This window comes from Pithys albifrons, chromosome 2, assembly GCF_047495875.1.
Source record: "Pithys albifrons albifrons isolate INPA30051 chromosome 2, PitAlb_v1, whole genome shotgun sequence".
Taxonomy (NCBI): Eukaryota; Metazoa; Chordata; class Aves; order Passeriformes; family Thamnophilidae; genus Pithys; species Pithys albifrons.
Genome location: NC_092459.1, coordinates 86,603,459 through 86,616,947, shown reverse-complemented (window position 1 = coordinate 86,616,947; position 13,489 = coordinate 86,603,459). Strand labels below are relative to the sequence as shown.

Genomic DNA, 13,489 nt, shown 5'->3' with positions numbered 1-13,489 from the left:
CACAATTAACTGCAGAGCAGCCCATGGTGAGAGATTTTTATTAGCACAGAATTTGGAGCAGGACATGTAGATATCTCCAGCTCAAAGTTGCACACATTTCTACATTGTTGGTCAGTGGCTTATTGCAGCTGGCATGTGACAGAGGGTAGTGAAGGCACAGGACTCTGTCTGGTTAACCGCAGATGTTTGCACTCTCACTTATCTGGGGTACAGAGCCCAGCCCTGGAACCTCTCCCTCCTGGGCACTGCGCACTTGCCCTGGGGCTACACCACTTAAAGCAGGTAGTAAGGCATCTGTGCTTGCCTTGTGCTGACATTGGGTGTCGCCGGGAGGGGATAGCACTATTTGAGGTGAAAAGATAATCTTGCCTATGGTCTAATGAGCGGAGGTGATTTTGAAACGTAGTCAAGGCCACAGGTCTCTGGCTGGCTAAATCACTGTTGAAGTGCTTGTGGTGTGCTATTTCCTCCCCTGTCTTAGAAAGCATCCTGTGACTTTCCTGTGGCATGAAACACTTGAAACTAAAGAAGTTTAAGTCTGAAAATTTACAGGACATTTAAAAAAAAGGTGTGGGGAACAAAGACAAATATTGCAGCAGTGATTTGAAGGCATAATGGTCTGAGGATACAAGCAAGGCTGTGCTTGCAAGGCAGGACCTTTTGTTAGACCAGTTCATGTGATTAGAAGAAAAAGATGGAATTTTACAAGTTAATTGCTTGGGGGTTTTTTAAAGTCTGAAATTGAACTGTTTTATGCAGGTTAAATATGATTTCTCCAAGTTTATCAACTCTAGACAATCATTTCGACAACTTAAGGTGTATTTGGTACTTGTGGCACAAATGAGGAGTGTAAGCAAGGAGACAGTGTTAAGTTCACTAGTACTGTGGGACAAAGGTAGAAACGGGTGGTTGTTATAATTAAAACACTATTGTTGTGATTCAGAGACCACCTGACAGCCATGTCAGATAATTTACCAGCAAACCCCATGCCAACAATGCTTACAGAAATTGAGCTAAATGAAAGGTTTGCATTTACGTCAGATCCCAGCCAGGAGAGTGGGTAAGGGAGAGGAAATTCACTGGTAAATGGAAAAGGAACTAAACAAAATTGGCAGGGAAAGAAATGTTATTTTCCAGCCCACAATAGAATATGGCAAACAATAGATGTAACTTACAGTTATTTATAAAAAAAGGTCCTTTTGGAGCAATGACCTTCATGCCTAACTTCTGTAGACGATAGAGGTTCACCCCTCTGGGGGATGAGGGCAATCAGAGAATATTTTAGATTTAATGCCTCATCCCTTCCCTGCTTAGGCTATGGGAACCTGAGCCCCAGCACTGCGGTTGGTCGAATCTTCTGCATTGTGTTTGCACTTTTTGGAATCCCCTTGAACCTGATACTCCTGAATGAAATTGGGCAGCTGATGCTGCTTGGAGTTCAGCATTGTGCCCATCGCCTAGAGGAGGTGTTTCACTGGCAGGTAAGCAATGTGGACGGGTATAGCTCAAGGAAAGAAGAGACAAGAGGAGATTGTTCTGGTATGTGAGATCCTCTGACTAACAAGGACAGCCTGCCTGCCTATTTGGCCAAAAAGGCAATAATATTCAGGAATAACTGGAAGCAAATAAATTTAGTTTATGACAGCCCTATGAGGTGTCAGATAAGGTTGTTTATTAATTGAGGGAAATTCTGTGATGAATGACTTCCTCTACAGCAACAGAAATGCTAAAGCCTGAGAGCCATGTACAGTCCTAGATTGTCTGGTGTGTTTATCATCAGTCATAGTTAGAATTGCATGTGTAAGTTATATGGGAACATTTGTAGAATAGGCTTTAAACTGGCATGAATTTAGGACTCATGAAGATGATGTCCAGTTTGTGTTGATTGGATGTCAAAGTTTAACCCCAGCCAGCAGCTGAGCTCCATGCAGCTGCTTGCTCACTCCTTCCCAGTGGGATGGGGAAGAAAATCAGAAGAGTAAAACTGAAAAAACTCTTGGTTTGAAATAAAGACAGTTTAATATGTAAAGCAAAAGCTGTTCATGCAAGCAAAGCAAAACAAAACAAGGAATTGGTTCACCCCTTTCCATCAACTGACAGGCGTTCAACCATCCCCAGGAAAGCAGGGCTCCGTCATGTGTAACGCTTACTTGGGAAGACAAATACCATGACTCTGAACATCGCCCTCTTCTTTCTTCCCCCATCTCTCTGTGCTGAGCATGACACCATATAGAATGGAATATCCCTTTGGTCAGTTGGGATCAGCTGTCCTGGCTTTATCCTCTCCCATTTTCCTGTGCACCCCCTATCCTGTTCACTAGTGGGGTGAGATGCGAAGCAGAAGAGGCCTTGACACTGCAAGCACCACTCAACACTAATGAAAACATGTCTGTATTAGCAATACTGTTTTCAGCACAAATCTAAAGCATGGCCTTCTAGCTGCTATGAAGACAATAACTATCCCACGTAAACCAGCACACTGAGAGATCCACACCATTTATTATAATGGAATGTAATAAATGTTTGTAAGTTTTTGTGGAGTCCTTCATAAGCTGTTTTTTTTTCCTCCCTGTTTTACTAGAATAAAGCTTCCCTCCTGATGAAGACCTGTGCACTGGTAACTGGCTTGCTGTTGTTCCTCCTGCTACCTCCCTTGTTATTCTCTGACCAAGAAGGCTGGTCTTATGAAGAGGGCTTCTACTATTCCTTCATTACCCTCAGCACTATAGGGTTTGGAGATTATGTGATTGGTGAGTAGTTCACATTTCATTGCTTTCACCTACTACAGAGCAAAGCCAAATGCATGGCATATGAAGCTCCCCACTTGGCAGTTTGACACCACTGGCAATCCACAGACCTGATGATAAAATATGTTGTGGTAGACATTTGACAGTTTGGGGAAGATGTGATTTCTGTGATAGCAATGCCACCTGTGGAAGAACAAAGGAATTGTTTCCCAGTCAATGAGTTGTCTTCCAGCATTGAAGTGGCCTGTCCCCTGAATGGCTACACCACCAAGCTGGAGTGCTGTGTTTTTAATCAAAGCAGTGGCTGATGGCACACTTACTGCACTTCAGAGCATCAGCAGTGATTAGTTTTAAGCAGATGCTACTCTGCATCACCATTAACAGTGACCATTTCTTCTGTCAAAACCCTAGACAACTCTTCTAAAAGGCAGCTTAAGTCACTTAGGTGTAGACTGCCAGGCACCAGGCACAGCCTAGTTCTGGATGCCAAAACCCTTTGCCAGAGGAAATGGGATTGGATCCACGCCTGTTGCATTTGCTGAAACACAGGACACACCTTTTTGATAAAGACTTTCTCATTAAAAACAAATTGATTATAGAAACACGTCTACCCTTGAATCCCTTGAAACAGAAAGACTAAAACCTCTTATTATAGAATTCTCTATTTTCTTTTCTTCGTAGTGCTTGATTGATGCTTAGACAACTTTGTGGCTGTTACTTAAGGACTTATCTATAATGCATCAAAGTTATGATAAGAGCTTGTGTAGGCACACATAAATAAGCTGCAATCAAGTTAGCGTGAGTAAGGGGAGCCAAATGAAGTTTAACAAAAGTTAGGTCAGTTCAGCATTTTTCTGCACTAATTTTACAGATGATGCTGAACTCTGTGCAGCAGTAGCTTTACTTCTTTCAGTTTCTTGTAATGAATTTGGTATACATCCTTCTTCCAGGTGTACCTTCACCTGTACCTTTGTAACTGGAATACTGCCATAGATATGCTAGTTCTGTGTGGGAATAACAGAATGCGTCATTGTCCTGTGGTATGTAGTGGCCAAGCAATTCTGGCCCTACACTCCGATGCATGTGGTTTATGTCTCAACTTAAAAATGAGGTTCAAGTGACCATCACACTGTTTCCCCACTAATGTGATAAGAAACTGGGAGGAATAGCTGTCGTACTGGAAAGCAGCTCTATAGAAAAGGGCCTGGGAGTCCTGGTGGTCAATAAGCTGTCCATGAGCCAGCAGTGTGCCCTTGTGGTCAAGAATACCAATGTTATCCTGGGGTGCATCAGGAATAGCATTGCCAGTAGGTTGAGGGAAGTGATCCTGCCCCTCTGCTCAGCTCCACTGAGATCACATTGGAGTGCTCTGTCCAGTTCTGAGCTCCTCAGTACAAGAGAGATTTAGAGCTCCTGCAGTGGGTCCAGTGGAAGGCTGCAAAGATGAGGAAGGGACTGCAGCATTTCTCTTAAAAGAAAAGGCTGAGGGAGCTGGGGCTGTTTAGCCTGGAGAAGAGAACTGAGAGATCTTATCATACAAATATCTTGAGGGTATGTGTCAAGAGGATGGGATAAAACTTGTTTCAGTAATGTGCAGAGACAGGTCAAGGAATAATGGGCACAAACTGAAACACAGGAAGGTTCATCTGAGTGTGAGGAAAACCTTTATTTTGAGGGTGACAGAGCACTGGCACAGACTGCCCAGAGAGGTTGTGGAGTCTCCTCCGAAGATATTCAAAACCTGCCTGGACACAATCCTATGCAACGTGCTCTAGGTGAACCTGCTTTAGTAAGGGGGTCAGACTAGATGTGCTTCTGGTACTGTTCTGGGCCAAGGAAATTCTGGAGATGTATCATATGACAGGAGTGATGTCCAGTGTTCACTCTGAACACAGCTGCTCTGTTTTGAGGGAAATATAAGCCAGGCTATGGCACTTGGATTTTAAGTCATAGAGTGATCCCTAGCCTGTTTTATTTAGTAATATTGATGTAGCTTCTCTTAAGGGCCCTGAAATTTGCTAATTTACACACACATTAAGCCCTTTTATTGCTGTTTAATGTGACCCCACTGACCAGTTTCTACTTATCACAATCTCATAGACAGTCCAAAGACCAAGATTTGGGAGCTCCTAGGACAGTATTCTTGCACACAACCTGTCACAGATGACAAAAACCTAAGCACCTGTTTTGATGGATGTCCTGTTTTAACCCAGCCCTATGAGTGCTTCTCACTAGAATGTGGTATGGGGATTCATAGAGGTACTACCTTGTATGTGTTAACTCCTCACATTCTGTCCTAAAATTATCAGGTGTTCCATAGTATCTGCTGCACTGTAGGTGTCCAGTTATAAAGTCACAAACCTTTGTAAGGTAAGGAAACTAAATAATGCCATATGAGAAGCAGTGGAGGAAAAAGCCCATGCAGTGGCTTCACTGCCAGTGATTTGTAACCTGTACCTTACCTGTGTCTGTAAGTGTACCCTGGACTGCTTTGCAGATACAGTTCAGTGACTTCATAGGGCTTTTTCTGTATTATTATTCCTACAGATGTTAACTTATCCTATACAAGTCTCTTTGCATTAAACACTGTGAAAACAACCAGAAACACAGCTTTGTTCCAATGGGATTGCAAAGTACCTAGGTGAGCAACCAGATAGAGGTAGCATAATTTCAAACTGTATTCCAAGGTTTGGTTGGTTTTGGAGGTTTTAGGACTGCTCAGGCCTCTTTCCTCCCACTCTGAGACTCTCACATGCTTATATCTGGTTTAGCATACACTGATACACAAAACCCACTTACGTCTCTGCCTGCAGAGCCCCCCTGTTACATGCTAATATAGTATCGTTATGCTGAGCGATAAATAAAGAAATGAAACTGTGTGCTTAAATATGAATAATTGCACTTTGACATAGAAGTCATTTGGGATTTCATTTTCTTTCTTATGGGTAATCTTTGCAATTCTTAGAAAATACAAGGCTGTTGGTGACATGTCATGAAACATACCTGCTTATAACTTCTGTTCACATGCTAATTAGATGGCATACTTGTGTTTTGTATAGAAATCACTAATATTAAAAGATATTTCAACTGTCTTTGCTTTTACATTTGTTGTCTCCTTTGAGGCATTCTTGATCCAATCTAGAAATGCTTTGGGTGCTTTTGTTCTAGGGATGAACCCAGATCGCACCTATCCGAGGTGGTACAAGAATGTAATCTCCCTGTGGATCCTCTTTGGAATGGCCTGGCTAGCACTGGTTATCAAATTTTGCATCAACCTTCTAGAGAGTTCCAGTGACTTCTGTCAATGCAGTAAGAAGAGCACAGAGATGGCAGAAGACTTAATGGATGGTAACAAAAGTAGTATGACAGGGCTTCACAATGTGGAGATCTGCAATGACAAAGACACAAAAACAAAAGGACCATGTGAATCTCACACCTACACAGCTCCCACAGAAGCCCTCTAGGGAAGAAATATACCCTTGGTGTCCTGTAGGTTGTAGTGCACCAAAGATGCACCATTTAGAAATGAGGGAGTGGGGCTGCCCTGACCTTCACATGGGATGCAAGCTTGCCTACTGAGCTTGAAGTGCTTCTACTCTGCATTGAGCAATGACAACAGAATGTTTCATTTCCAGCACCATCAAGAATTACGAATCGGACTCTTTGCCAAAAGTAGATTTATGGAGATACTACCTACCCTCCCACCTCAATATATGAGGTAACCTTTGACATCCATTTGCAACATCAGCTGTTGTCCTTTTCTTTGCACGCAAAGTTCTTGTAGCCTCTAGTTGCTGTGTCTGCCAGTCTGTGGCATTTTGCAAATGCCACAGCTAGAAGAGCAAGTGCCATTTAATGAAGGAAACAAACAGCATGTTGCGAAAAGACTTAAAGAACTAATTAAAGCTGTCAATCACAGCAAATGAGCACCATCATCTATATATTTGTGCTTGTGAAAGATGGTAACAACTTTTTCTCTCTGATCATTAGTATGTGGATGGCAATGAGACACAGCTTGTTGAGGTGTCTCAAAGAAACAGATCATTCAATTTTTTTAAAAGCAGATTCTACATCAGAGGTCCACTAACATTAAAAAGATACTAGGTTGGCTATTCCTTACCTCAGAACTTGCATAGGTTCATCTTTTGTAAAGTATTATGTAGACCAAATGTCATCAGCTAAATGTGACAGTTCATTTAGATAATTTTTTATTATTCCACATGTTGGAAGTCAAAAAAGAAGGATTAGAGTCAGTTTTCATTGTCAGCTTTTCCAAATTATCCTGTGGCCAATGTCAACAAAGGTTGCTTTCATCTAGAAACAGACTGAAGTATCTTCAACAGTGACCAAGATATGCTATTTTGATGAACTTCTCATATCGTAAATGAATAGTGTACCAGTTCTGTCTAACATCTTTAATATAGTCACAACTGTCTGATCTGTGGAATACCAGACCTGCTTATTTGGCCTTTGTGTCTGTCATGAAATAGAACTGTTTTTGTTTTTTAATTCCATTACATTCTCAAAAATCTTTTGATATATTATGCCATGGATAAAAGCATAACAGAGTCTAATTCATGCTGTCATTTCATTCCCACATCTAGTCTTCTCATTTTCTTATTCCTGTTGTGCTACTTGCATCCTAGAGCATAAACTTTGAAAACTTGACTATAGCAACAAAACAGAATGAAGAATATGGGTGAGCCTTCAACTTTTACACTGAACTAATATTCTACATGAATGATAGAGAAAAGATGGAAAAGACTGAAAACACAGTCTTTTGGAGTATGGGACTCAGGAATTAGAAATATCCATGGCTATATTCACAGAAATGTAGCAAGTGAAAAGTTTGCAGTCTTCAGGAACACAATTCTGAAACATATATTGTGAAAAAAGTATTTCCCCATATAGGCCAGTCTGACTGTTGATATGTGGTGGAATTGTTTACAGGAGAAAATGTAGGAAAGAAATCAGCTGTCAACCTTTTCCTAATTACATAGTAGTAAAGATTCTCTCAAATACTGTTTGAATGGGCAGCAAAGATAAGAAGGGAGGCAGTGGACATTTCAGATTATACAAATGCAAAATAAATACATTTCCAATTTTTGAACATTGAGGAATTTCTTTGACAGCCTGTATCATGAACTGTTTTGTTTCTTCTGTGTTTCTTCTTGCTTATTTTCACTGATGGATACATAGTGTAGGATTTACTTACATTCATAATGGGCTGGCCTACACAAAGACCAAAATGTATTTCTTTAAACATAAGTAAATCATAATTCCACAGCATAAAACATTATACCCTTTTATCCATATCCTGTGCACCTCTTTCACATGTAAAACTTAGTAAATGTAACCATATTGTAAAACCTGGATGTCCAGAAGATAGTCGGAATTTCTACTGCTGAAGAATGGGAGTGACAGTGCTAAATCTACTTCAACTTCAACTTGAAATGTCAGAGACTGGGGGGATTTCTCTCAACTCTACTTTTTGATGAGAAAGCCTATCTTGAGAAGAGTTTCTTCTTTTAAATTTTGTCTATTATAGCAATCTTATTCAATTCATATTCCTGTGTATTTTTAGTTTGTGGATAGGGTTTTCAAAAGCGCCTTAGAAGTTTGAGCATGCTGGTTTCACTGATGTGCAAACAGTTGCATGCCTTTCAGCAGCTAATACACACTTCTGAGAGTAAAAGGAGTAGTTCTGGGAAAAGAAAAAAAACCAATAAATTCTTCATAGATCTCAGTTGTTTCCACTCTATGGTGGAATTCAGCCACAGACCTAAGCATGTGTCTGGGTCTCAAGATGCCTCATTATGTGCCCCAGCAATATTTTATGATTCACTTCCTTCTGCAGCCCTGCTCTTGTGTCACCCAGCAGCTCACCACCAGCACAATCCTGCTGTGCACTGTCTGATACAGTACGGGAGGCACATCTGAGCTGCCTGCAAGCCACGTGTACCTCCAGAACTGCAAGTTGCTTGCTTAGGTCTTCAATCACCTTAAAAAAGAGAAAATAAGTGAGTCAAATACCATTTCTGCCTGGGTTCTCTGACGCTGAATTAGCGTGGTGTCACTTACGAAGATCCTTTTTTCGACAGTTCCTCAGCTAGCTTTTGATATGGACAATAGATAGGATTGTATCTGAGTCCCAACGAGGTGCTGTGCCTCTGGTCCTTCTGTTCTTTATAAAGCTGTGTTGTGGTTAAATGGCATGGATGAGTTTATTCTCAGAGGGATGAGAAGAAAGTGGAGTTTTGAAACATCCCAAAAAAACATCATCAATGTGTCTATTATACCAAGATATGAAAGGTTATCTTCTCGAGTGTAAAATAAAGAAAACAAAAGCATGATGCTCTTATCATTCTTATCACAGCTGACTTGCAGTCTTCTGTAATCTGCATTGGAAAATTACTGATGCTCCTTGATTTATTTCTTATTTAATGTCTCTTCCTGTTCTGATAAATATGCAGTTTTCATTACTGAGTTCAAGTTAAACTTTCACTGTTACTATTCTTCACAAGTCAGTTTTTTCTTATTATCCGGTTTTCTTCCTTGGGAGGAGCAGGGGTTGGAAACAGGTTTGGTTAGTAATGGTAGTTGTAAATATTTATTAACATCAATCTCCAGAGTCTTTTTCACAATCACATAGAGCATAATGTGCTTCTGACCTTTATACAGTTTCCCAGGAAATCAATCCCTTGAAGCAAGAAAATAGGCCCCTTCTATCTCCCCTACTCCAAGGACAAGTCCTGGCTCAGCCTCAGTGTTTCTTATGCTGGCTCTTCCAGCTAGTCCAAAAGAGACGTTTACCCCTTGGGGAGAGATGTATCCAGAAGTACGTAACAGGATGTTACAGCAACATAGTACAGATTGCTCAGAACTGCACACTTTTTGTCTAGTTGACTACAGTATTTTGAAGTCCCTAGACTAGAACAAAAAAGCCCTTTTTCCATGATGGTCTGTGGCTCATAAAAAAATCCAGGTTGTCATTTTTATTGCCGTGGTTGACTGCTGAGCTCTTATCTTACAACTCAGTTTGGAGCTGAGACTGTTTAGTCTAGAGAAGGTTCAGGGGGATCTTGTCATTGTATATAAATACCTACAGGTATGGTGTGAAGAGGATGGAGCCAGGCTCTTTTTCAGCAGTGCCCTGTGACAGGACAAGGGGCAGTGGGCACAAACTGAAACACCAGGAGACACTTTTTCACTATGAGCCAAACACTGGCACATATTGCCCGGAGAGGTGGTAGAGTCTCCATCCTAGGAGATATTCAAAGGCCCTCTCTAGGTGACCATGCCTGAGCAGGGGAGTTTGACCAGATGATGTCCAGAGATCACTCCCAACCTCAACATTTCATGAGTCTGCATTTCAAGGTCAAACCATCCTTCTCACAGTCCACAGTACACAGCCTTCCACTCTCTCCAGACTATCTCCACCAACATTCAGATTGCGCTGTCAGCAGGCCAGATAGACCTTCCCACAATTTGTGAGCACTAATTATTTTTATCTCACAATCAGAAATGCTGAAGGTTGTTACAGAGCAAATACAATTATCTGGGGGGGGAGAGTGTATCCTCCAGATGCCATTCCAAAAATCTACAATAATGCACAGATTTTCAGGTTGATATGTTATTTATCTGCCTACAAGTTCCAGAAGAAGGATTCAGTTCTTCTTTTCTGACACACCTCAGGTAAGGAAAACCTCATTTTGGTTTACATTTTCTAATTGAGAGGCTTATATTGGTACAGGTTGCTACTTACTAATTGAATCAGGGCAAAATTTTAATGTAATTAGGCCCTATAATGTGAGCCTGCCATCTATGTCAATAACTATTCCAGCTGATGGAAGAGGTGGATGCAATAAATAAATAGTCTTTTTCAGTGCTGTTATGCTATGGCTTAGTGAACATGTGCTTGATAGTATCTCCCCCTCCAGCAGTCCTAGCTGTGGATTAGGGAACATCTGAACAGATTGGTTTTGTGATTGCCTTTGAGCACCTTCTTGGGTTTAGAAGGTTTCTTCTTTTTTTTATTTTTTCCAATGTCACAGATAAGTGTATGGAAACTTACAGTTGAAGTGGAGTTGAGTCTGAGCATCCGGGCAAGTGTCACGCTGTGTGGTTCTGGGCAAAGATTCAAAGGTTTCTCAGAAAGTTAGGTGATTACAATGGAATAATATCTATGCCCTTACAAATCCTCATTTCTTAGGACAGATTTAAACAGATGTTTAGGGTGGTTTTATCAGAGATAAACTGATACACATGTAAGCTATCACTAAGCAGGTAGAGAGGATCCCGGGCACCTCCAAAGTCAAAGCATATTGTATTAAGAGCCACTGAAAAGCTGTCACTGGAGGAGGAGACAGTAGCAACATGGATTATTGTACTCTTAAGATGTTTATGTTAATATAGGTGCAGATATGATGTCCAAAACTTTTTATTCCTTTTCAAGTTCTGAGCTAAAGTACCCTTATTTTTAAGTGAAGTTGAACAAGAAGACATTCCCAGTAAAAAATTCGTGAATCTATAATGTTTGAGTCTAAGTACTGATGCCACCTCTTGGAGCAGAAGCAATACAGTGTAAGTTAGAGAGGCTTTGAAACTGTTTAAATTTTTATGGTAATATATGTATCGTCCCTGATACTGACTTAAATCCACTGGAAAATAAGACCTAATTCTTGAGTAATACAAATTTCCAAAATCTCTAAATTAAAACAAGAGCATGCTTACCAAAGCAAGCTATAACAGATGAAAACAGAAAGGGAGGGAAAATAATAGGAAAGAAAACATGGAGGAAAGAAGTTTGTGGATACTATTAGTCATTCCTAAGGAACCTGGTTATCAAACTTGATTAGGTTCATACATTTCTTTTTGGTAATGTCTTTAAAAGTTATGTCTTAGTACATCTGTATTTAGTTAGTGATTATGGAAATGCCTCTGGCATCCCTGTATCTGAGTGACTAGAAAGGACCAATGAATGAATGTAGGGTTAAATAAACCTGCCACCAGAGTAAAAACTGAAGAAGATGCAGGTATGGAAACTGAACAAGAAGGTACATAGTAAGGATAGGATCAAAAAGAAAGGATTAGTTGAGACAAAGAGAAATCCAGTGAGGCAGCATTTGCCCAGCTGACTGTGGTAAATGAGGAATGGGTAACTGAGGGAACTTCCAATATAGTTAAGAATTGAGTACCATAATTTGGATAACTACTGATCAAAAAGTCATGATTATACTGGAACTGCTGTTACTTAATACATAATTCTGTTACAGGTTGAAGTTGAAAGACTGTTTTTAAAACATTTCAGTTTTCTCGTTAATGATGTTGTTAAACCCTTTTTCCACTACTCTTTTTGACTGCCCAGTTAGAACATTATTCTGGTGCTAATGATCCCCTGCACCTCAAACCAATAAACAAGGTGTCTTCCAAATGCAAGTTTAAATCTATTGATTAAGCTTTGGTTAAAACTTAAATACCCAAAATAAAGTCCCATTTCAGATCTTACTTGTTAAGGAGACTCAAGCTTTGACACTATTTGGATGAGAGGACTTTTGAAGTCTTATAGCAGTTTTGTGTCCAGAGATTCAAAAACACTGAGTCATACTTTTCAATGTCTGCCCTTTGAGTTTTGAACTGTTATTGCAGTGCACAACATCGTGTGTCTGTGTTTGTGCAAAGGAAAAAAAGGAATGGTGCTGCTAGTGTTCCTAATTATATTAAGGTCATGTTAATTCCTACAGCATGTTCCCCACGTGACTCCAACCCCTTTCTCAGCAAATGAAAAACATATTTTATAATTTTTTTCTTCACAAACCATTTTGTCTCATCCTTTCTTCTGGTCTTACTTCTGCCTAATCAGTCATGATCCTGCATTAGTCCTCTCACCACTCCTGGGCCAAAATCAGCTCTGCTCCTCTTGTATTTCCCCTGTGTGCTGAAACCCTTCTCTCGTTCTAGGAAGAATTATGTAAAGCTGAGTCTTCTCTACCATGCTGAGGCCACCACTGTATATAATGGAGAGGAGGGAAAGAAGCTCTCCTTTTTTCTTAATGATGTTAACTATAGGATCCCAGCTCCAATGGGGGTTGAGATCTCCCTGATATCTGCACCAGTTCTGATCTGCTGGTCTTTACAATGAGAGGAGCAAGTGTGTCCAGACAGTCTCAGATGGCTGCCTTGCTTTTGGGTTGGTTGTAATGTACTGGAAAGGTGTTGTCAGCTCCAGCCATGCTCATTTGGCTTGTGGAGTATTTGAAGGAACTGGCAACATTTAAGATCTTCAGGGAAAGGCTGAAGGAAGATGATGATGGCTTTACACAAGTTTGTCTCCCTTTTGAGAGAAGGCTAGTTGTAATATTCCAGAAAGTAGCAGGCAACAATAAGTGACCCCGGAAACTGAGCAGGGAATAGTCCTTCCCATGCATCTCTCTTGAGATCCAGCAGCTCTGGATGTTATTGCTGTTTGTTCCGATAGTGTTGTCTTTTGAGTTCGGAACAAAATGTTTCAGCTGAGAAATGAGTTGAAGGCACAAGGATTGAACATGAGTGTATTTTTGATGTGACATAAAATATAATGATGACAGTTAATAGCCACAAGAGAGTGTACTGTGTCATGTTCTTGTTATGACACTGAACTAAAACTTTTGAAGTTTAGGACCTGTCACAGAATTTCTTCATGATTTCACAAATAAGGACATTTACCACTCTATCTGCATCATCCCTGTATAAACTCTAATTCT

At 40.5% G+C, this 13,489-nt stretch overlaps 1 protein-coding gene across 1 annotated transcript in view; it reads left to right on the top strand.

Moving 5' to 3' along the window:
• KCNK17 (potassium two pore domain channel subfamily K member 17) overlaps positions 1-9,117 on the top strand; it is a 29,218-nt gene extending 20,101 nt beyond the window's left edge. The window contains exons 3-5 of the mRNA XM_071576787.1: positions 1,315-1,481; positions 2,582-2,750; positions 5,916-9,117. Of these exons, the coding sequence (XP_071432888.1) occupies positions 1,315-1,481; positions 2,582-2,750; positions 5,916-6,211 (632 nt within the window). The 3' untranslated portion in view covers positions 6,212-9,117. The remainder of the gene's footprint in view (positions 1-1,314; positions 1,482-2,581; positions 2,751-5,915) is intronic.
• Positions 9,118-13,489: the final 4,372 nt, after the last annotated feature.